The sequence below is a fragment of the Chiloscyllium punctatum genome, chromosome 26 (genome assembly GCF_047496795.1).
Source record: "Chiloscyllium punctatum isolate Juve2018m chromosome 26, sChiPun1.3, whole genome shotgun sequence".
Classification (NCBI taxonomy): domain Eukaryota; kingdom Metazoa; phylum Chordata; class Chondrichthyes; order Orectolobiformes; family Hemiscylliidae; genus Chiloscyllium; species Chiloscyllium punctatum.
The window spans coordinates 75,051,441-75,074,553 of record NC_092764.1 but is presented as its reverse complement, the minus strand read 5'-3'; the positions used below and the strand labels follow the sequence as shown (position 1 = coordinate 75,074,553).

At 46.2% G+C, this 23,113-nt stretch overlaps 1 protein-coding gene across 1 annotated transcript; it reads left to right on the top strand.

Moving 5' to 3' along the window:
• The first annotated feature begins 891 nt into the window (after positions 1-891).
• On the top strand, positions 892-22,708 carry fbxl9 (F-box and leucine rich repeat protein). The gene is made up of 5 exons (XM_072547661.1): positions 892-2,796; positions 4,059-4,274; positions 11,113-11,253; positions 18,282-18,499; positions 21,510-22,708. The coding sequence occupies exons 1-5, from the start codon at positions 1,936-1,938 to the stop codon at positions 21,679-21,681; spliced, it is 1,608 nt and encodes a 535-aa protein (XP_072403762.1). The 5' UTR covers positions 892-1,935; the 3' UTR covers positions 21,682-22,708.
• The last annotated feature ends 405 nt before the right edge of the window (positions 22,709-23,113 follow it).

The window sequence follows — 23,113 nt, the reverse complement described above, 5'->3', positions numbered from 1 at the left end:
GTGTGGACAAGTTGGACCAAAAGGTCACTTTCCGTGCTGTATGACTCACTGACTGAAACCTTGTTTCTCAAGGAGCTTTTAACTCAATCTAAGTTTCGATAACGGCATTCGTTTCTATTGTTCTTGTGTTAAAAGGTGATCTCCTACATTCTGCATTTCCTGTCTATGTCTGACAGGAAGGATGCATCTTTGGTGAGCAAAGCTTGGTACACTGCCTCTCTGGACCAAAGTCTCCAGGTAACTCTCTTTTCTTAAAAAAAACAAATTGGTATGCTTTATATTTTGACCCCTCCACCTGAAGGCACCGACTCTTTCTGGATCCTAGATACGGGGATGCCGGGTTCAAAAGATGGGATTCCTCCATGCGCCTGATCTCATTGGTCTGTTCTCCCCACATGTCTGCAGTTTCCAGGAAGTGTTTATAAACTAGCAAGCAGGATTAGGGATGCTGTCTGATACATTATTGTTTTTTTTCCCCTTCCTTCTGTTTCCCATCCCAGGTACAATGTAATGGACAATTGAAACACTGCTGCCTCACCCATTGGATCAGGTGACTCAACATTAACAGCCACTCCAGAAGCACTCCTCTCCTCCTTTATGGGAAGAAGTCCCTGTAATGTCCCTCAGGGAATGTCGAACTGAGGACTGAACCAGACTGGGGAATTGTGGTCAAAGTGAAGGGAATTCTGATGGGCAGTTCTTGAGAGTGTTAAAAATCTTAAAATGATCACAGTTAGGGCGGGAGTGTAGGTGTATGGGACAACATTGAGAGAGAGTGGGAAAAGTGAGGGTCTGGGTTTGAACCATGTGAGTGGCTATTGTAGACAATGGAAGGTCAACAAGGGTAGGGGGGGGTCTTCCCTCTTTAGAGATACTGAAGCAGTCTATTTCCAAATGCAGCAAGACCTGGACAATATCCATGTTTGGGCTGACAAATGGCAAGTCACATTCTCTTTACACAAGGGCCAGGCAGTGATCAGCTCCAACAAGACAGAATCATACCATTGCCCCATGACATTAAATGGTACTACCTTCACTAAATTCCCCCATTAGCAACATTCTGGGGGTTACCATTGATTAGAAGCTAAATTGGGCCAACCATATAAACACAGTTGCTGCAAGAGCAGACCAGAGTCTAGAAATCGTGCAGGTGAGTAATTCACTGCTTGACTCCCCAAAGCATATCCACCATCTACAAGGCATGAGTCAGGAGTGGGATGGATTACTCCCCACTTGCCTGGATGGGTGCAGCTGCAGCAACACTCAAGAAGCTTGACACCATCCAGGACAAGGCAGCCTGCTCACTTGGGCACCACATCCACTCCCTCCACCACCAATACTGAACAGCAGCAGTGTGTACTATCTAGAAGGTGTACTGCAGAAATTGATGGAGGGTCCTTAGACAGCACCTTCCAAACCCACAACCACTTCCAGCTCGAAGAACCAGGCAAAATACATGGGAACACCATCACCTGAGAGTTCCCTTCTCATGCACTGACAGTCCCGATTTGGAAATACATTGCCATTCCTTGGCTGTTGTTGCTATAGCAATCTCTCTCCCTTATGGCATTACGGAAGTGGGGCATGAGTGCATTGCTTTAACACATTCTGAAGGCTGCTAGGTCATTGGGACTGCAGCAGATCAAGAAAGTAGCTCAACTAGGCATGGAGAACAAAAGGAGGTTTGTCTTCCTTCATTGAAACTAAGGCACCTGATGTTGCTTGGTTTGGAATACTACCCGTATTAGAAGAGAGAGAACTCAGCAAAGATCTTCTGAATGTCATTATCTAACTACTGTTGGCTTTCTTGTACAGAGAAATGTTTTCTATCACCTCCAAGGGACGTCTGAATCTCTGGAGTTGATCAGTTGCTTGCGGCGGAGACAGAGTCTCTGTGTGGCGCTGAGCAACTTCGATGGCTCACCTACCTCAACAATGGTTATTCAGAACATAGCTCGCCACCTGGCCCCCTATCTGAAGAGTCTCTTGCTGCGAGACAGCAACATCACTGAGAGCTCCTTCGTGGATCTGGTCCCCTTGTGCCGCAGCCTGTGGGGGCTGGATCTCAGCTGCTGCAACAGCCTTTTCAAGCCTGGCACCTTGATGGCGAACGCAGAGATCAAAGCCAGAACGACGGAAGCCCTGATCGATCTCCAGGAGCTGAATCTCTCCAACCTGCGGTATCTCTCTGACCTGACCTTCAATCGGCTTACTGACTGCAAGCCCAAGCTCAGAAAGCTGGCTCTTGCTGGCTGCCCCATCATCTTTGAGTTAGATCCTTACCGAGGACTGAAAGCGTGCAATTCCACGTGCACGCTGTCGCTGAACAACATCCTCTGCTTTATAGACAGGCAGGCGGCCACGCTGAAGTGGCTAGATTTTAGCCACACCAGTATCACGAGCGAAGCTGTACAGTTGGTGGTGCAGGTGCCCGGGCTTCAGCTGGAGGGACTGGCGCTTCGACACTGCAAGGATTTGACGGATGGTGCAGTCTGTGCCATCTGCTCTTGCCAGCCGCGCCTCACCAGCCTGGACCTCACCGGTTGCGGCGAGCTGACTGACAAGTCTGTTTTGGCCGTGGCCAACCTACAGTTCCTGGAGCGACTCTTCCTGGGCAAGGTCCGACTCGTGACTGACCGCGGGCTGAAGAACCTGTCCGCCATCCCCACCCTGCAAGTCCTTGACTTGTCCGAGTGTTACCAGGTCAGTGGTCTTGAACTGGTCAACGGACTCGCCTTGCCGTACGCCACACCGACTTTACTCAGTCTCAACTTCAGCTGCTGCACCATGGTGAAAGTAAGTCACGCTTGCCGCGCTGTACTGAACATATGTAAACGTCCCTGAATTTTCAACCCAGTCGGGGGCGAGGGAGGCCTTGAAATCTGGGACAGGAGCTCACTTTTTGCCTTGAGTTTTCGGCCTTTTTAAAAAAATCTGAGATGTCCAATTCCACCAGAATATACGGAATGCTCTGCCCCAGAAAGCCAAGTCTCTGGATACTTTCAAGAGAGAGATGGATAGAGCTCTTAAGGATAGTGGAATCAAGGGTTATGGGGATAAGGCAGGAACAGGATACTGATTACGGATGATCAACCATGATCATAATGAGTGATGGTGCTGGCTTGAAGGACCGAATGGCCTACTCCTGCACCTATTGTCTGTTGTCTATAAGTTGAGGAATGAGTGCATCTCCTTGATGCCTCACTTCCTTCTGGAGGCTTGTTAGCAATCATGGCCACGTGGCTATGTCTCCTCTGCAATGACACTGCAGAGGAGCGAATACAGGATTTTCATCCTGTATTGATGAGCAAAGGAGGGTGTTTGCCCAAGTTTGGGCTCCACCTCTCTTCTCTCCCCCTCCCAGCCCGGCGGCATTCAAGTAATAAATAAGGTAGCTCGGTGGTTAGCACTGCTGCCTCACAGTGCCTGGGACCCGGGTTCGATTCCAGCCTTGGGTGACTGTGTGGAGTTTGCACAGTCTCCCGGTTGAGAGTGTGGTGCTGGAAAAGCACAGCAGGTCAGGCAGCATCCGAGGAGCAGGAGAGCCAACATTTCGGGCATAAGCCCTTCATTGGGAATCATTCTCCGTGTGCCTGTGCCTGTGCCTGTGTCTGTGTGGGTTTCCTCTGTGTGCTCCAGTTTCCTCCCACTGTCCAAAGATGTGCAGGTTTGGTGGATTAGCCATGCTAAATTGCCCATAGTGTCCAGGGATGTGCAGGCTAAGGTGGGTTAGCCATGGTAAATGCAGGTACAGGGGTGGGTCTGGGTGGGATGCTCTTTTTAGGGATGGGCTCGATGGGCTGAATGGCCTGCTTCCACACTGTAGAGATTCTATGATTAAAAAAAAATTGGCTTTGGTCAGCGAGTTAACCTCTGAATATCTCCAGTTTTTAACCTTAAACAACTTGCTTCTTCCGAAAAAAATGCAACTGAGTTTTGCGTTCCAGTAGTTTATTGGAATGGTTGAGTTTGCAGCAGTGATTGTGAATCTCATTGTGCTTTCACTTGAGACTGGTTTTACGATGGTGCTCACTCAAGTGTTTGGTTAAATCTTGCAGGACAGCTGCGTTTTCTCAATGGGGGTGATCCTGCGTGACATCCTGCAGGAATTGGACCTCACCTCCTGCGTGTACATCACCGATTTCAGCATCTCTGTTATCGTCAACTACCTGACCGGCCTGACGGTGCTACGGCTCAGCTGGTGTAAGGAGATCACAGACCGGGGGCTTCTAGGAATGAGCGTGGCCAATGACAACTGTCAACTCGATGAGAAGGTCTGTCTTTCATTCACCTACCATGACCCCTTGATGTGAGAGCCACTAATCACACACAGCTTTGATAGAGCTGGGTCCACTACTTTTAATCATTCATGTAAATAATTTGGATATGAACGCAGGAGGTATAGTTAGTAAGTTTGCAGATGACACCAAAGTTGGAGGTGTAGTGGACAGCGAAGAAGGTTACCTCAGATGACAACAGGATCTTGATCAGATGGGCCAGTGGGCTGAGAAGTGGCAGATGGAGTTTAATTTGGATAATTGCGAGGCACTGTATTTTGGGAAAGCAAATCTTAGCAGGACTTATACACTTAATGGTAAGGTCTTGGGGAGTGTTGCTGAACAAAGAGACCTTGGGGTGCAGGTTCATAGCTCCTTGAAAGTGGAGTCGGAGGTAGATAGGATAGTGAAGAAGGTGTTTGGTATGCTTTCCTTCATTGGTCAGAGTATTGAGTACAGGAGTTGGGAGGTCATGTTGTGGCTGTACAGGATGTTGGTTAGGCCACTTTTGGAATATTGCGTGCAGTTCTGGTCCCCTTCCTATCGGAAGGATGTTGTGAAACTTGAAAGGGTTCAGAAAAGATCTACAAGGATGTTGCCAGGGTTGGAGGATCTGAGCTACAGGGAGAGGCTGAACAGGCTGGGGCTGTTTTCCCTGGAGCGTCGGAGGCTGAGGGGTGACCTTATAGAGGTTTATAAAATTATGAGGGGCATGGATAGGGTAAATAGACAAGGTTTTTTTTCTGGAGTCAGGGAATCCAAAACTAGAGGGCATAGATTTAGGGTGAGAGGGGATAGATTTAAAAAGGGACCGAAGGGGCAACTTTTTCACAGAGGGTGGTACATGTATGGAATGAGCTGCCAGAGGAAGTGGTGGAGGCTGGTACAATTGCAACATTTAAAAGGCATCTGGATGGGTATATGAATAAGAAGGGTTTTGAGGGCTATGGGCCGGGTGCTGGCAGATGGGACTAGATTGGGTTGGGATATCTGGTCGGCATGGACGGGTTGGACCGAAGGGTCTGTTTCTGTGCTGTACATTTCTATGACTCTAAATTGTGTTCACGCCGGCATTCCTGGAGGCTAGCAGTTGTTCCTCGCACATTAGTCAAAAACACACCTACTTGTCCCTTCGCTTCTGACTCTGCAAGTGCCCTCAGTTATAGTTATTGGTGTCTGTACGTTCTGATTTCTATCCTGGTCCACTTCATGCTCGGCCTGCTGACTCCTTTCTTATGGCGAATGTGCAAGGATGATCTTATTAAAGCAAATAACATCCTGAGGGGACTGGACAGGGTGGATGCTGAAAGGATGTTTTCTCTTGGGGGAGCACGGGACCGAGGAAAGACAGTTTTAAAAATAAGGGGCTTTCCATTTAAGACTCAAACAGTCATGAAAGTTTGGAACTCTCTCTCCTCCAGAATTGGCCAAGGTGGGGTCATCAATACTTGGGTGGCTGAGGTAGATAGATTGGGAGGGAGTCAAAGGTTAGGAATGTAGGAGCAGGAGTACCCCTCTAATCTGTTCCACTATTCAATATGATCATTGCTCAAAATCATAAGCCCAATCCCCCCCACCGCCCCCATATAACGTGATCCCTATAGCCACAAAAGCTAAACCTACATCCTTCTTGAAATCACAATGTTTCTGTGGCTCCAATGGCTGAATACTCTTCGGTAAAGAAATTTCTCCTCGTCTTAGTCCTAAAAGGTTTGCCCCTAATCTTCAACCTATAATCCCTGGATCTGAACTCCCCCACCATGGGAACATCCTTCCAATGTCTAATCTGTCTAATCCTGTTAGAATTTTACAGGTGTCTACAAGATTTCCCCCTCATTCAGCAAGTAGAATCCTAACCAATTCAACCCCTCTTCCTATGTCAGTGCTGCCATCCCAGGAATCAGTCTCGGAAACTTTCGCCACACTCCCTCGAGAGCAGGGACATCCTTCCTCAGATAAGGAGGCCAAAACTACACACAATATTCCAGGTGTGGCCTCGCCAATGCACTGTATAACAACAGCAAGACATCTTTGTTCCTGTACTTGAATCCTCTCACTGACTAGGCCAGTTGGCCTCCTTTACTGCTGCCTGCTGCAGCTGCACAGTTACTTTCAGCGAGTGGTGCACAAGGATACCCAGATCTCATTGAACATTCCTCTCTCTCAGTTTACAGCCATTCAAATAATAATCTGCCTTCCTGTTTTTGCTACAAAAGTGGATAACCTCACCTTTATCCACATTATACTGCATCTGCCCACTCACTCAGCCTGTTCAACTGACAATGCAACATCTCTGCATCCTCCTCCCAGTTTACCCTCCCGTCTAGCTTTGTGTCCTCTCTACATTTTGAGATGTTGCCTTTAGTTCCCTCATCTAAATCATAAGTGTGTGTGTTATGAACAGCTGGGTCCTAGTATCAATCCCTGTGACATTGCACTAGTCACTCTGAAAAAGCTGCCATTCTGAAAAAGATCCATTTATTCCTCCTGTTTTTTTCCTGTCTGCCAACTAATATTCTATCCATCTGAATGCACTACCTCAATCCCACATGCTTTCATTTTGCACACTGTAGAAACACAGAAACAGAAAGTTATTGGGGGTTTGGTTGGAATGAGCATTTCAGGGCACAGTCAGGTCAGCCACAACCGTGTTGCCTGCTCGGCTGTTCCCGAGGGGCTGAATGGTCTACTTTTCCTAAATTTTAAGCTCATAAAACTAGAATGAACCAGCAACAATTGTAATTCAAAGATCACACATTTAATTATTGATCGATATTTTAAAGGTCCACTAGGAAGTCTTAATAATTCACTTAGAAAATCGTAGTATGATCAAAGTCAATCTGTGTTTGACAATTTTGTTTGGAATTTGTTTCAGGATATAACTAGGAAAGGGGGTTGATAAGGTACCACAGAAATGGTTAACATGCAAGAGGAGGACTCATGGAGTTGAGGGTATACATTAGTATGGACAAGTTAACACACAGAAGAGTGAGTGAGGGGATTTTGAAGTTGTCAGGCTGTGACTAGTCATGTGTTGCAAAGATCAGTGCTGCGCTGTGGCTAATTACCACCTATGTGATGGCCTAGCTGAAAAGATTGACTAAGATGGATCTAATTTTGTTGATGATACAAAGTGGGAATGTAAGTTGTGAAGAGGATTTAGGGGCTGCAGAGATATAGATAGGTTAAGTGAGTGGGCAACAAGAAAACACTAATGGAGTGTAATGTGAGGAAATGGGACATTCTGTTTAGCTGTAAGAATAAGAAAGTAGAGTATTTTTTAAAGGCATGAACACACGAAATATTAAACTTCAGAAATACTTGGGTGTAATTGAACATTGGCCTTTTTTTTGCAAGAGGATTGAAGTATAAGAATAGAGAACTTCTGCTACAGTTTTAAGGAGAGCTTTAATGATCTCCTGGCTCCAGTTTTGGTGTCCATACTGAAAGAAGGATGTACTCACTTTGGACATTGCACAATAGAGGTTCATTAGCTTGGTATCTTCAATGTGAAGACTGTCCTATGGTGTACAACTGAGTGAACTGGGTAAGTATGCTTTCGTGTTTAGAACGAGAGCTAATTTTATTGAAAACTTTAAGATTCTGAATGGGCTTGACAGTGTTTTGTTGAGGTTGTTAGTGCTTGGTGGGAATTACAGAAAATCAGAACACAGATGTGCGGCCAATCATTTAGAACTAAGATGAAACATTTCTCTGCTCATAGGGTTACAAACCTGTGGAGTTGTCTACCCAGAGCAGCGTTGTTGTGTATACTCAAGACTGAGATTGAGGATTTTTTTAATCTCTCAGGGCATCAAAGGTTATGGGATTGTCAGGAATGTGACGTTGAAGTAGAGGAACATAATGATCCTATTGAATGGCAAGGCAGGCTCAAGAGGCTAATTGGTCTATTCTTGCCTTTTCTTCTGTTCTTAAACAGTGAAATGTTGAAGCCATAAGTGGGCGGCACGGTGGCTCAATGGTTAGCACCGCTGCCTCACAGCACCAGGAACCTGGGTTTGATTCCAGCCTCAGGCGACTGTGTGCGCGGAGTTTGTGCATTCTCCCCAGTGTCTGCGTGGATTTCCACCGGGTGCTCCGGTTTCCTCCCACACTCAAAGATGTTTAGGTTCGGTGGATTGGCCATGCTAAATTGCCCGTAGTATTCAGGAATGCCTAGGTCAGGTGCATTAGTCAGGGGGAAATATAGGGTAGAGGAATGGGTCTGGAAAGGTTAATGTGGGCCGAAGGGCCTGTTTCCATACAGTGGGGATTCTCTAACCACATCTTACACGCAGTGAGGGGAAAGTAAATATCAATTGCAATTTTTATAGAGTCTTTCTTTTGTATGAGTTGTTTGTAAACCCAAAGCAATTATGTTCTTTTTACTTTGTTTAACAGGTTTTCCAATGTATATTTTGATGCTTATAGTGTGTACATATGAAATAAGGGCTTTAAGCTTCAGTTTTGATACTCTTTGAATGGGGTGAAAACCTGTATGCTTTAGAAAGCAAGCATTTTATTTTCATGTGATGTCCCTTTAAGAACAGCTGTGGAGTATTCTAAAACAAGGCTGATTGGTTTCCTGCTTATGACATCATGAGGTTCCAAGAGATGTCCGTGTGACCTGGCATTGCCATTGGGATCAACAGCTTTGAAGCAAAGAATAAATTGAAATGGCATTGGAGTCGGGTCAGCCCATGTTTCCTATTTGGCGAAAGTGAGGACTGTAGGTGCTGGAAAAGCACAGCAGGTCAGGCAGCATCCGAGGAGCAGGAAAATCAATGCTTCGGGCAGGAACCCTTCATCAGGAATGAGGCTGGAACCCTGGGGGGTGGAGAGATAAATGGGAGGGGGTGGGGCTGGGGAGAAGGTAGCTGGGAATGCGATAGGTGGATGGAGGTGGGGGGACGTGTGATAGGCCGGAGAGGAGGGTGGAGTGGATAGGTGGGAAGGAAGATTGACAGGTGGGACATGTCATGGGACGGTGCTGAGCTGGAAGGTTGGAACTGGGGTAAGGTGGGGGGGGAGGGGAAATGAGGAAACTGGTGAAATCCACATTGATGCCCTGGAGTTAAAGTGTTCCGAGGTGGAAGATGAGGTGTTCTTCCTCCAGGCGTCGGGTGGTGAGGGAGTGGTGTGGAGGAGGCCCCAGGACCTCCATGTCCTCGGCAGAGTGGGAGGGGGAGTTGAAATGTTGGGCCACAGGGTGGTGTGGTTAATTGGTGCGGGTGTCCCGGAGATGTTCCCTAAAGCGCTCTGCGAGGAAGCGTCCAGTCTCCCCAGTGTAGAGAAGATCACATTGGGAGCAACGGATACAATAAATGACATTGGTGGATGTGCAGGTAAAACTTTGATGGATGTGGAAGGCTCCTTTTGGGGCCTTGGATGGAGGTGAGGGAGCAGGTGTGGACACAGGTTTTGCAATTCCTGCGGTGGCAGGGGATGGTGCCAGGACGGGAGGGTGGGTTGTAGGGGGGCGTGGACCTGACCAGGTAGTCACGGAAGGCGGAAAGGGTTGGGGAGGGAAATATATCTCTGGTGGTGGGGTCTATTTGGAGGTGGAGGAAATGTCGGCAGATGATTTGGTTTATGCGAAGGTTGGTAGGGTGGAAGGTGAGGATCAGGGATGTTCTATCCTTGTTAAGGTTGGAGGGGTGGGGTCTGAGGGCGGAGATGCGGGATGTAGATGAGATGTGTTGGAGGGCATCTTTAACCATGTGGGAAGGGAAATTGCGGTCTCTAAAGAAGGAGGCCATCTGGTGTGTTCTATGGTGGAACTGGTCCTCCTGGGAGCAGATATGGTGGAGGCGGAGGGGTTGGGAATACGGGATGGCATTTTTGCAGGAGGTAGGGTGGGAAGAGGTGTAATCCAGGTAGCTGTGGGAGTTGGTGGGTTTGTAGAAAATGTCAGTGTTGAATCAGTCGTCATTAATGGAGATGGAGAGGTCCAGGAAGGGGAGGGAGGTGTCAGAGATGGTCCAGGTGAATTTGAGGTCGGGGTGGAATGTGTTGGTGAAGTTGATGAACCGTTCAACCTCCTCACGGGAGCACAAGGTGGCGCCAATGCAGTCATCAGTGTAGTGGAGGAAGAGATGGGGAGTGGTGCCGATGTAATTACGGAAGATCAACTGTTCCACATAGCCACCAAAGAGACAGGCATAGCTGGGGCCCATACGTGTGCCCATGGCTACCCCTTTGGTCTGGAGGAAGTGGGAGGATTCGAAAGAGAAATTGTTAAGGGTGAGAACCAGTTCAGCCAAATGAATGAGAGTGTTGGTGGAAGGGTACTGGTGGGGACGTCAGGAGAGGAAGGAACAGAGGGCTTGGATGTCTGGGTCATGGCGGATGGAGGGTAGAGGGATTTGGATATCCATGGTGAAGATGAGGCATTGGGGGCCGGGGAAACAGAAGTCTTGGAGGAGGTGGAGGGCGTAGGTGGTGTCTCGAATGTATGTGGGGAGTGTCTGGACTGGGGGGTGGATTGGAAATAAGTTTTTAGAATGTGGAACTTGCTGTCACAAGGAGTCTTTAAAGAGAGTAGCATTAATAAGGTGAAACTAGATAAGTACTTGAGGAAGAAACAAGAGGTTATGTTGACAGGTCTACTGAGAAGGCTCACGTTGAGAATGGACACTGGCACAAACCTGTTGGACCGAATGGCCTGTTTCCCTGTCACACATACTATGTAATATCCACATTTTCAAATGTAATGGTTGAATGCCACTTACTCATCAACAAACGCTGTATATTTCCCTTTCCAGGGTGAGAATGAACCAGTGTTTGGCGGGACCTTTTGCTAACTGGAATTTTTGGTGTTTCTCCCAAACATCAGGATGAGAAGGCTGAGATCATAACTGAGTCTGATCTGAAGCCTTCCAAAGAGAGAGACGGAGCTTCACTGAGAGCACTGATATATCTTAAGGAGCTCTGTTTGACTGCGTGTACGAAACTAACAGACACCAGCATAACCAAGGTACTCCATACTGAGGCATGTTTTTCATATCCGCATAGGTCATGTTCCAGTAAAATGGAATAGAGTGAGTAAAATAATTACACACAAACGTAGCGTTGGAATGTGGCAATGTAGAAGGCTATTCAGCCCATCATACTTGTACTGGCTCTTTGAAAAAAACTGCCTAATTAGAGCCGCTCCCTTGATCTATTTCCTAGCCCCGCAGACACTTCCTTTTCAAGTACCTATATGTTTCCAGTGTGGGGATCAGTTAGGTCAATTGGCTGGATGGCTGGTTTATGAGACAGAGTGGCACCAACAGGTTCACTTCATTGAGGTTAATGATAGACTGTCCTTCTCGCTACTTCTCATTAAATTTCTAATTCCAATCAAGTACTTTTAAAAGGGAGAGGGACAGACAAAGGCAGCACATGGTCAGTGAAGGAGAGAGAGAGAGAGAGAAAAACCCACACTGCTCCCTGACACAGTAGAGAACCTGCACAGTTCCTGCCTTTGCTGTTGAATTCATGTATCGCTGGACATCGGAGTGCATCTGCGAAAATGAACAAACAGTGACATTCAGAACTGATCTTTGCAGGAACCTGTTTGGGAGAGGTCACAGCACAGAAACAGATAAGTAGATAGATTTAAGTATAGCCTTGCTGTTAATCTACAATAGTGAGGTAAAAACAATGACTGCAGATGCTGGAAACCAGCTTCTGGATTAGTGGTGCTGGAAGAGCACAGCAGTTCAGGCAGCATCCGAGGAGCAGGAAAATCGACGTTTCGGGCAAAAGCCAGTGAGCCTGAAGCATGGAGAGATAAGCTAGAGGAGGGTGGGGTGGGGAGAAAGTAGCATAGAGTACAATGGGTGAGTGGGGGAGGGGATGAAGGTGATAGGTCAGGGAGGAGAGGGTGGTGTGGATAGGTGGAAAAAGAGATAGGCAGGTACGGCAAGTCCGGGCAAGTCATGGGGACAGTGCTGAGCTGTCCTTGTCCTACCTGCCTATCTCCTTTTCCACTTATCCACACCACCCTCTCCTCCCTGACCTATCACCTTCATCCCCTCCCCCACTCACCCATTGTACTCTATGCTACTTTCTCCCCACCCCCACCCTCCTCTAGCTTATCTCTCCATGCTTCAGGCTCACTGGCTTTTGCCCGAAACGTCGATTTTCCTGCTCCTCGGATGCAGCCTGAACTGCTGTGCTCTTCCAGCACCACTAATCCAGAATCTACAATAGTGAGTTGAATGGGCTCTTTCTTGATTATATGTTTTATTTGAGATATGTCTCTTGATTAAATTTAAAAATATAAGTCATAAATATTAATTTAACCTGGAGCAGTGTTTTGTAGAGGAATAAGACCGTGCTATTTTCTGGGTCTGTAGATTGAAAGAAACAAAAATGGCCCTTAGTTGAGTGATATGCTCTTCTTGTCAGACGTGGGAGTTCAGGGAGAGTTGACGGGTTACTGAGGATTATATCTGCAATAAATGCCATTGGTTGTGAATCCTATCAGATTGAATGGATCGTTTGGAGTGACAGTTAGAGGCAATGAGAAATTTACAAGAGCAAGGGGATGTGATGGATGGCAGTAATAGGAAGGGGGGAAAGTCGCAGATACAGTCACATAGATGGGTTAACTCCAGGCAAGGTAAGAGAGGTAGGTAGGTAGTGCAGGAGTCTTCTGTGGCTATCCCCATTTCAAACAAGCATGCTGTTTTGGAAAATGTGGAGGGTGATGGATTCTCAGGGGAATGTAACGTGAATAGCCAAGTTTCTGGTATTGAGACTGGCTTTAATGCAATGAAGGGTATGTCGAGTTCCAAGAGATTGATTGTGTTAGGGGACTCTGTAGTCAGAGGTACAGACAGACGTTTCTGTGGCCAGCAGTGAAAAAGCAGAATGGTGTGTTGTCTCCCTGGTGCCAGGATCAAGGATGTCTCAGAGAGGGTGCAGAATGTTCTCTCGGGGGAGAGGAACCAGCAAGATGTCATTGTCCACATTGGAACCAATGGCACAGGAAGGGAAAAGGATGAGATTCTGAAGGGAGATTACAGAGATTTAGGCAGGAATTTAAAAAGGAGGTCCTTGAGAGTAGTAATACCTGAATTACTCCCAGTGCTACGAGCTAGTGAGGGCAGGAATAGGAGGATAGAGCAGATGAATGCATGGCTGAGGAGCTGGTGTATGGGAGAAGGATTCACAGTTTTGGATCATTGGAAGCTGTTTTGTGATAGAAGTGACCTGTACAAGAAGGACGGATTGCACCTAAATTGGAAGGGGACTAATATACTGGCAGGGAAATTTGTTAGAGCTGCTTGGGAGGATTTAAACTAGTAAGGGGGGGGGGGGGGGGGAGACCCAGGGAGATAGTGAGGAAAGAGATCGATCTGAGACTGGTACATTTGAGAACAGAAGTGAATCAAACAGTCAGGGCAGGCAAGGACAAGGTAGGACTAATAAATTAAACTGCATTTATTTCAATGCAAGGGGCCTAACAGGGAAGGCAGATGAACTCTGGGCATGGTTAGGAACATGGGACTGGGATATCATAGCAATTACAGAAACATGGCTCAGGATTGGGCAGGACTGGCAGCTTAATGTTCCAGGATACAAATGCTACAGGAAGGATAGAAAGGGACGCAAAAGAGGAGGTGGGGGGGGGAGGTGGCGTGGCATGGCGTTGCGTTTTTGATAAGGGATAGCATTACAGCTGTGCTGAGGGAGGATATTCCCAGAAATACATCCAGGGAAGTTATTTAGGTGGAACTGAGAAATAAGAAAGGGATGATAACCTTATTGGGATTGTATTATAGACCCCCTAATAGTCAGTGGGAAATTGAGAAACAAATTTGTAAGGCGATCTCGGCTTTCTGTAAGAATAATAGGGTAGTTATGGTAGGGGATTTTAACTTTCCAACCATAGACTGGGATTGCCATAGTGTTAAAGGTTTAGATGGAGAGGAATTTGTTAAGTGTGTACAAGAAAATTTTCTGATTCAGTACGTGGATGTACCTACTAAGAAGGTGCAAAACTTGACCTACTCTTGGGAAATAAGGCAGGGCAGGTGACTGAGGTGTCAGTGGGGGAGCATAATTATGGCCAGCAACCATAATTCTATTAGATTTAAAATAATGATGGAAAAGGATAGACCAGATCTAAAAGTTGAAGTTCTACAGTGGAGAAAGGCCAATTTTGACAATATTAGGCAAGAACTTTCAAAAGCTGATTGAGGGCAGATGTTCACAGGTAAAGGGACGGCTGGAAAATGGGAAGCCTTCAGAAATGAGATAACGAGAATCCAGAGAAAGTGTATTCCTGTCAGGGTGAAAGGGAAGGCCGATAGGTATAGGGAATACTGGATGACTAAAGAAATTGAAGGTTTGGTTAAAAAAGAGAAGGAAGCACATGTCAGGTATAGACAGGAGAGATTCAATGTCTCCTTAGAAGACTATAAAGGCAGTAGGAATGTACTTAAGAGGGAAATCAGAAGGGCAAAATGGGGACATGAGATAGCTTTGGCAAATAGAATTAAGGAGAATCCAAAGGGTTTTTACAAAAACATTAAGGACAAAAGGGTAAATAGGGAGAGAATAGGGCCTCTCAAATATCAGCATGGCGGCCTTTGTGTGGAGCCACAGGAGATGGGGGAGGTACTCAGTGTTTACTGTGGAGAAGGACTTGGAAGATATAGAATGTAGGGAAATAGATGGTGGCATCTTGAAAACTGTCCATATTACAGACGAGGAAGTGCTGGATGTCTTGAAACACATAAAAGTGGATAAATCTCCAGGACTTGATCAAGTGTACCCTAGAACTCTGTGGGATGGTAGGGAAGTGATTGCTGGGCCACATGTTGAGATATTTGTATCATCGATAGTCACAGTTGAGGTGCCGGAAGACTAGGGGCTGGATAACGTGGTGCCACTATTCAAGAAGGGTGGTAAGGACAAGCCAGGGAACAATAGACCAGTGAGCCTGACCTCGGTGGTGGGGAAGTTGTTGAGGGAATCCTGAGGGACAGGATATACACATATTTGTAAAGTCAGCATGGCTTTGTGCGTGGGAAGTCATGTCTCACAAACTTGATTGAGTTTTTTGAAGAAGTAACAAAGACGATTGATAAGGGCAGAATGGTAGATGTGATCTATATGGGCTTCAGTAAGGCGTTCGACAAGGTTCCCCATGGGAGACTGGTTAGCAAGGTTAGATCTCATGGAATACAGGGAGAACTAGCCATTTGGATACAGAACTGGCTCGAAGATAGAAGACAGAGGGTGGTGGTGGAGGGTTGTTTTTCAGACTGGAGGCCTGTGAACAGTGGAGTGCCACAAGGATCAGTGTTGGGATCTTTTCGTCATTTATATAAATGATTTGGATGTGAGCATAAGAGGTACAGTTAGTAAGTTTTCAGATGACACCAAAATTGGAGGTATAGTGAACAGCAAAGAGGGTTACCTCAGATTACAACAGGATCAGGACCAGATGGGCCAATGGGCTGAGAAGTGGCAGATGGAGTTTAATGCAGATAAATGTGAGGTGCTGCGTTTTGGGAAAGCAAATCTTAGCAGGACTTATACACTTAATGGTAAGGACCTAGGGAGTGTTGCTGAACAAAGAGACCTTGGAGTGCAGGTTCATAGCTCCTTGAAAGTGGAGTCGCAGGTAGATAGGATAGTGAAGAAGGCGTTTGGTATGCTTTCCTTTATTGGTCAGAGTATTGAGTACAGGAGTTGGGAGGTCATGTTGCCGCTGTACAGGACATTGGTTAGGCCACTGTTGGAATATTGTGTGCAATTCTGGTCTCCTTCCTATGGGAAAGATGTTGTGAAACTTGAAAGGGTTCAGAAAAGATTTACAAGGATGTTGCCAGGGTTGGAGGATCTGAGCTACAGGGAGAGGCTGAACAGGCTGGGGCTGTTTTTCCTGGAGCATCGGAGGTTGAGGGATGACCTTATAGAGGTTTACAAAATTATGAGGGGCATGGATAGAGTAAATAGGCAAAATCTTTTCCCTGGTGTCGGGTAGTCCAGAACTAGAGGGCATAGGTTTAGGGTTAGAGGGGAAAGATATAAAAGAGACCTAAGGGACAACTTTTCACACAGAGGGTAGTACGTGTATGGAATGAGCTGCCAGAGGATGTGGTGGAGGCTGGTACAATTGCAACATTTAAGAGGCATTTGGATGAGTATATGAATAAGAAGGGTTTGGAGGGATATGGCTGGGTGCTGGCAGGTGGGACTAGATTGGGCTGGGATATCTGGTCGGCATGGACGGGTTGGACTGAAGGGTCTGTTTCCATGCTGTACATCTCTATGACTCTAACTACTGAGCCAGCTCATTCTTGATGGATTCACTTGACAGAGCAGTCACTGGTTTTGTTAATGGGTCTGTTGCTTTACCCCGTTATACTATGGGGCTAAAATTATATGGTTTTAGGTTTAATATTGTACAGAGTTTGGTTTATGTCCTTGAAATCACAGGATTGAAGTACAGACAAACAAATTCAAACACTGGTATAATTTATTCTCAAGTTATAGTCCAGTTAGCACTGCTGCCTCACAGCACCATGTACCCAGCTTCTATTCCAGCCTTGGGAAACTGTCTGGGTGGAGTTTGTACATTCTCTCCATGTTTGCGTGGGTTTCCTCCCGGTACTCCGGTTTCATCCTGCAATCCAAAGATATGCAGGTTCGGTGAACTGACCATGCTAAATTGCCCCATAGTGTCCAGGGATGTGTAGGCTAGGTGCATTAGCCATGGGAAATACGGGGTTACAGGAATGGGGTGGAGGGGTAGGTCTGGGTGGAGTGGTCTTCAGAGAGTTGGTGTAGGCTTAATGGGCAGAATGGCCTTTTTCTGCGATTCTCTGATATCCATGCCATGAGGGATTATAGAGTGATCATAGTTCAACACTTGCCCAGCCCTATAAACCCGCGCTGGTTCGGAGCTTGGTAGTTGAGAGTGAAATGCCCGATTCACCCTTTTCATCTTTTATCCTTGTCCACTATAACATAGTACATAGGACATGACAGTGCAAGACAGGCCCTTCAGCCCTCAATGTTGTGCCGACCTGTGAAACCAATCTGAAGCCCATCTAACCGACACAATTTCATTTTCATCCATATGTTTATCCAATGACCATTTAATATCAGTTCTGCTTTTCTTGCTAGAATGCACTGTAGTCTGCATGTAGTTTTGTTGATGTTCTGTATTCGGTTAAAGTAACGCATTGATTTCTAACCTGAGTTCTTTAAATTTGTATTACCATTAATCTAAAACTCTCACCTCATGATCTATTCTTATCCTTTGTCTTCTCTTTCAATATATGTGCTACCTGGCATGTACCTACATCCATAACCAACATCCATCCTTTGGTTAATTTACTAAATTAGTGCAGATCCTTACGTTTCTTGGTAGTGGAATGAAGAGAGTGACTGCATTAACGTGCATATCATAACCCACACACGAACTGCAGCACAGTGGCTCAGTGGTTAGCACTGCTGCCTCACGGCACCTGGGACGCAAATTCGAATCCAGCCTCTGGCGACTGTTTGTGCGGAGCTTGCTCATTCTCTGCGTGGGTCTCCTTCAGATACTCTGGTTTCCTCCCACAGTCCAAAGATGTGCAGGTCATGGTGAATTGGCCATACTTAATTGCCCATAGTTTTTAGGGATGTGTAGGTTAGGTCCATTAGTCAGGGGGAAATGTCAAATATTGGGGAGGGGAATGGGATACTCTTTGGAGGGTTGGTGTGGATTTGTTGGGCCAAAGGGCCTGTTCCCACACTGTAGGGAATCTATGATTCAGATGGGTTTGAAGGGAATTTGACAATGGTTACAAACAGGGCAAGCTGTTTATTCTAGATTTTATTGAATTCAGATTTCACCATCTGCTGTGATGAGATTCCACAGAACATTGCCCAGGCCTGCTAGACCACCACCATTACCACTGCACCCTCACTTCCCTGATGTAGAATGCGAACCAACAAGAGAAATTGAAGCTGAGCTGGCACGCTAATCCTTTTGAATTGCATCCCCAGGAAATCCGCTTTCAGGAGTTGAAGACCTTGTCACTGAACATGGTCCGGGAGATAACGGACGAGAGCGTGGTCTCCATTGCAGAGCATTGCCGGAGCCTGGAAGGGCTATCCCTCAGCCACTGTGACCAACTGACTGACCAAGGGATGATCACTGCTGCAAACTACATGAAGAGGCTCACGAACCTTGAAATCTCCTGCTGCGATAAGATCACCAGCCAGTAAGTCACAAACTGTTTGAAAGGAATATGCAGTATTTGGGGTATTTTGCTGTGTGCAAAGTGAGGTTTGACTCTGGTTATATTATACTGGATGATTTAGTGTTCAAAGGCCAGCTGTTGTACAGGACAGGAGGGGTCAGCTTTTGACCTGGTGCTTGGATTTGGGACAGAACGTTGACCAAATGCTTGCAGTACACTATTGCGCATTGTCAGAGGGAGAGGGGTGCTGCTCTTCTGAAGCAATGTTAATCTTCTCTGGTGGATGTAAGCAAAGGAGACAACAACTCCCAGGAGTTCTGATCAATATTTATTCTTTAACCTTCAGCATCAAGGTTCTGATCAGTGTTTTGTCATTTACCACGCACAATCTTTGCTGTTACATTTCCAACAATGCCACTGTGATGACACACCAAAAAGATTGGTTGTAAAAATACTTTGGAATGCCCTGTCACTGAGAAAGGCACGACATAAATGCAAATATCTCATTCTTGCATTTAACCAGAGTGTGTAGGGTGTCACTTTTCAAAGCAGGATTCCTTCTGCTGCCTTGGTAAGTGGCTCAGCCAAGTCACTGATTCAGTCCCAGTCCGCACCGAGTCAGCCAGTGGTGGCCTGGATTGCAATCTCGAGTGTTAGAGTTTGCCTCAGCCAAGTCAAGCAGGTGAAAATTACTCAGGGTAGCTGCTGCTGGTTCTGAGCCAGTCACCCTGTCTCGTATCAGGACAAAATGATGTCTTTGTATCCTCTCTCGCACAGAGTGGGCCAAATTCACCTGCATCCACCTCCAGGCTACGGGGCTTGTCAGTGTAAGAAAGAGCAGGAATAAATCCAGGAAGGAATTTGGGAGAACTTCCTTTACCTGGAGAATGTTACTGCGTGGAATAACTGAAGCAGATGACATACAGGGAAGGAAAACAGAAATTGCTGGAAAAGCTCAGCCGATCTGGTGGCATCTATGGTGAGAAGTCGGAGTACACAGTTCAGTTCTGAGGGAAGGGTCACCCGATCCGAAACGTGAACCGTGATTTCTCACCACAGACCCTGCCAGACCTGCTGAGCTTTTCTTGCAATTTCTGGTTTTCTTTCTGATTGACATTGGTTATTATTTCGCATGCAAAATACGAGGTTAAGAAAAAGATGTTTTTGAAAATTGGATAAAGTGCTTCTTGGGAGACATGATTTGGAGATGTCAGTGTTGGACTGGGGTGTACGAAGTTAAAAATCACACAACACCAGACACACACTCCTACAGACCGATACACTAACGCAGACCCTCACTCATACGCTCACACAGACACTCACCCTCTCACAGTCTTATACCCCTTTACGCTCACACTCTCACACATACACACACTCTCTCACAGACACTCATAGTACTCCGCACCCCCCCCGACACACACACACACACACACACACACACATGGGTGAATTTGTACTTGCAGAATTGCATTTCAATTTTCTCAAAAACTGCATGAATCCATTTAAGATTCTGTAAATCTCTTTTTTAGGAATAGAATCAGTCTGAACATTGGGGCAGAGACAGTCTCATACAGGGCACCTCACACCTTCAGTGCATTATCTAGGCCGACATGACACCAATTACAGAGTCATAGAGATGTACAGCATGGAAACAGACCCTTCGGTCCAACCCGTCCATGCTGACCAGATATCCCAACCTAATCTAATCCCATCTACCAGCACCCGGCCCATATCCCTCCAAACCCTTCTTATTCATATTCCCATCCAGATGCCTCTTAAATGTTGCAATTGTACCAGCCTCCACCACTTCCTCTGGCAGCTCATTCCATACACGTACCACCCTCTGCGTGAAAAAGTTGCCCCTTAGGTCTCTTTTATATCTTTCCCCTCTCACCCTAAACCTATGCCCTCTAGTTCTGGACTCCCCAACCCCAGGGAAAAGACTTTGCCTATTTATCCTATCCATGCCCTCATAATTTTGTAAACCTCTATAAGGTCACCCCTCAGCCTCCGACGCTCCAGGGAAAACAGCCCCAGCCTGTTCAGCCTCTCCCTATAGCTCAAACCCAGCAACATCCTTGTAAATCTTTTCTGAACCCTTTCAAGTTTCACAACATCTTTCCGATAGGAAGGAGATCAGAATTGCATGCAATATTCCAACAGTTGCCTAACCAATGTCCTGTACAGCCGCAACGTGACCTCCCAACTCCTGTACTCAATACTCTGACCAATAAAGGAAAGCATACCAAACGCCTTCTTCACTATCCTATCTACCTGCGACTCCACTTTCAAGGAGCCATGAACCTGCACTCCAAGGTCTCTGTTCAGCAACACTCCCGAGGACCTTACCATTAAGTGTATAAGTCCTGCTAAGATTTGCTTTCCCAAATTGCAGCACCTCGCATTTATCTGAATTAAACTCCATCTGCCACTTCTCAGTCCATTGGCCCATCTGGTCCTGATCCTGTTGTAATCTGAGGTAACCCTCTTTGCTGTCCACTGCACCTCCAATTTTGGTGTCATCTGCAAACTTACTAACTGTACCTCTTATGCTCGCATCCAAATCATTTATGTAAATGATGAAAAGTCAAGGACCCAGCACCGATCCTTGTGGCACTCCACTGGTCACAATTGTTAAAGTTCACTTGAGATTGTAACTTTAAAAAAGCTCTGGGATTTACATATGAAAGAACTGAAACCACCATGATCATTCTAAAAGATGAGAGACTTAATACACAATCCAGGTCTTTTTCAACATATAATTTCAGTTACATCACACTGTAAATGTTTGCTATAAATTCTGTGTCTTATACTCCACAATCACCTGATGAAGGAGCAGCATTCTGAAAGCTAGTGCTTCCAAATAAACCTGTTGGACTATAACCTGGTGTGGTGGGATTTTCAACTTCTTGGGAGAGGTCTTCTGGGATGTACCAACACCAGCTTGGACCTGCTTTCTGCTGCTGCAAAATTCAATGTAATTTTATCCTTGTGTTTGTCATCTCTCCATCACACTGTTTCACCTTCCCAGGGCACTCGAGGTCCTCATGCAGGAATGTCAGTGGCTGAGGAGTCTGGATGTTTCCATGTGTAGTGGGCTGACGACCAGAGACATCGAGCGGCTTCAGCTAGCTCACCCCAGACTCACCAGTGTCAAGGCCAAATACCTGGAGGAGCAGACCAGTTCCTCCCTCTTGGAATGAGGCTGGATGGATGAGTCAGAGAAGACAGCTCTTTGTGCCTGTGCAGATGAAAGCAGGCTTCGGAATATTGACGAGTGCGGTGGTTCCCGAGGTTCAATCTAATAATGCCAACATCTCAGGTGTCGCTGCAGGTTTTTCTTTGAACGTGTGTTGCTTGGGTTTGATGAAGTTGAGATGCAGAAAGGTGAGTGTGGAGCATGCTGTGTGAACCTCGGAAATTTTTTCCAGTCCTCAAGTTGTATCCTGCAGTCAGGAACGGGACATGCATCATTTTGTTTTCTTCCCCACTTTCTGCATCAGGAATTCTTGAGTTTCTAAATAGGAAGCACCTGAACTTCAGCCTTTCGTTCCTTCTCATTGGAAGAATGGGGAGTTGACTGGCTGGACTTTAAAGCTGGCACCCTTCGCTGTTTCCAGCAAAGGTAGCTGCCGTACCCTGCCACCCATCCTCGTGCCTAGCACAGCAAGGAAAGGACAAAGGGAACGCCCAGGGCAGGTGTTTCTTTGAGCAAGTTCAGAAATGTTTTTCTTTGCAAAACAGTCCCCGTGCTGTATTAAACATCACGAAGGAGGAACTGATCAAATCTTGAACTGAACTTTTAGCCACACCTCCCTCCGCCTTGATTTTTGTACCTGAATTGCGATGTGCATATCCACCCAGTCCTCCATGCAGACTCCCGTCAGACTGAACTGCAGAGGTACTCTGTGCTGTAACGGGCAGCTCTTCTTACTAAAAGCTGCCAAGCTCACGTCAAGATTAAAGCAAATTTCACAGCCTCACTCCCAGCCAGGACTCAACTGCTAAAGAAAATGATGCGTAAGATTAAAATTGTATCCTCCGAGGTGTTTGATCTTTACTGGCTTTGGATGGTATCTCTGTTTAAAACTCTAATCCTACTGAGTTATTAGGGTGCAAGTTCCTCCAACTGCTTGGTATTTGCCTCAGTACGGTGTATGTTTGCTCTTCAGACCTGCCAGCGGCTATGCTGACAGGACACAGTACTAAAGTTTTACCCTTACCTGTTACTTCAAGTTGAAATTTAAAAAAAAAAGTTCAAATCCAACTAAATGTTTGTTTCTGTTGTGTTCTTGATGAGAAACTGAATTTAAGTTTTAAGCTGCTTGACTGTGCCAATGGGTTTTAAAATAAAGCTTATTTTCTGCAGTGTTTCATTGTACCATTTTGGCTCGGCTTAAGAAGAACGCTGTGCGACTGTGAAGCACCATATCCCATCTCACCCGTTGCTCCTTTTCTGTTAATGTGTATGTATAACAAGACTAAAAGCATGTAAGATACTTTTCACAGCATCTACCAAACCTCAGGGATAAAGGGTGTACCATTGCAAGTTGCCTCTGAGGCTCTCACCACCCTGACGTGGAACGATATCACAGTTCTTTCTTTGTCTGAAAAGTCCTGGATTTCTTGGTCGAA

What these genes read in the sequence shown, in the direction of transcription:
- fbxl9 (XM_072547661.1), top strand. Translation starts at nt 1,936, where the DNA reads ATGGTTATTCAGAACATAGCTCGCCACCTGGCCCCCTATCTGAAGAGT. An exon ending in GCTGCTGCACCATGGTGAAA is followed by an intron (nt 2,797 to 4,058) that starts GTAAGTCACGCT and finishes TAAATCTTGCAG; the next exon opens with GACAGCTGCGTTTTCTCAAT. An exon ending in ACTGTCAACTCGATGAGAAG is followed by an intron (nt 4,275 to 11,112) that starts GTCTGTCTTTCA and finishes CCCAAACATCAG; the next exon opens with GATGAGAAGGCTGAGATCAT.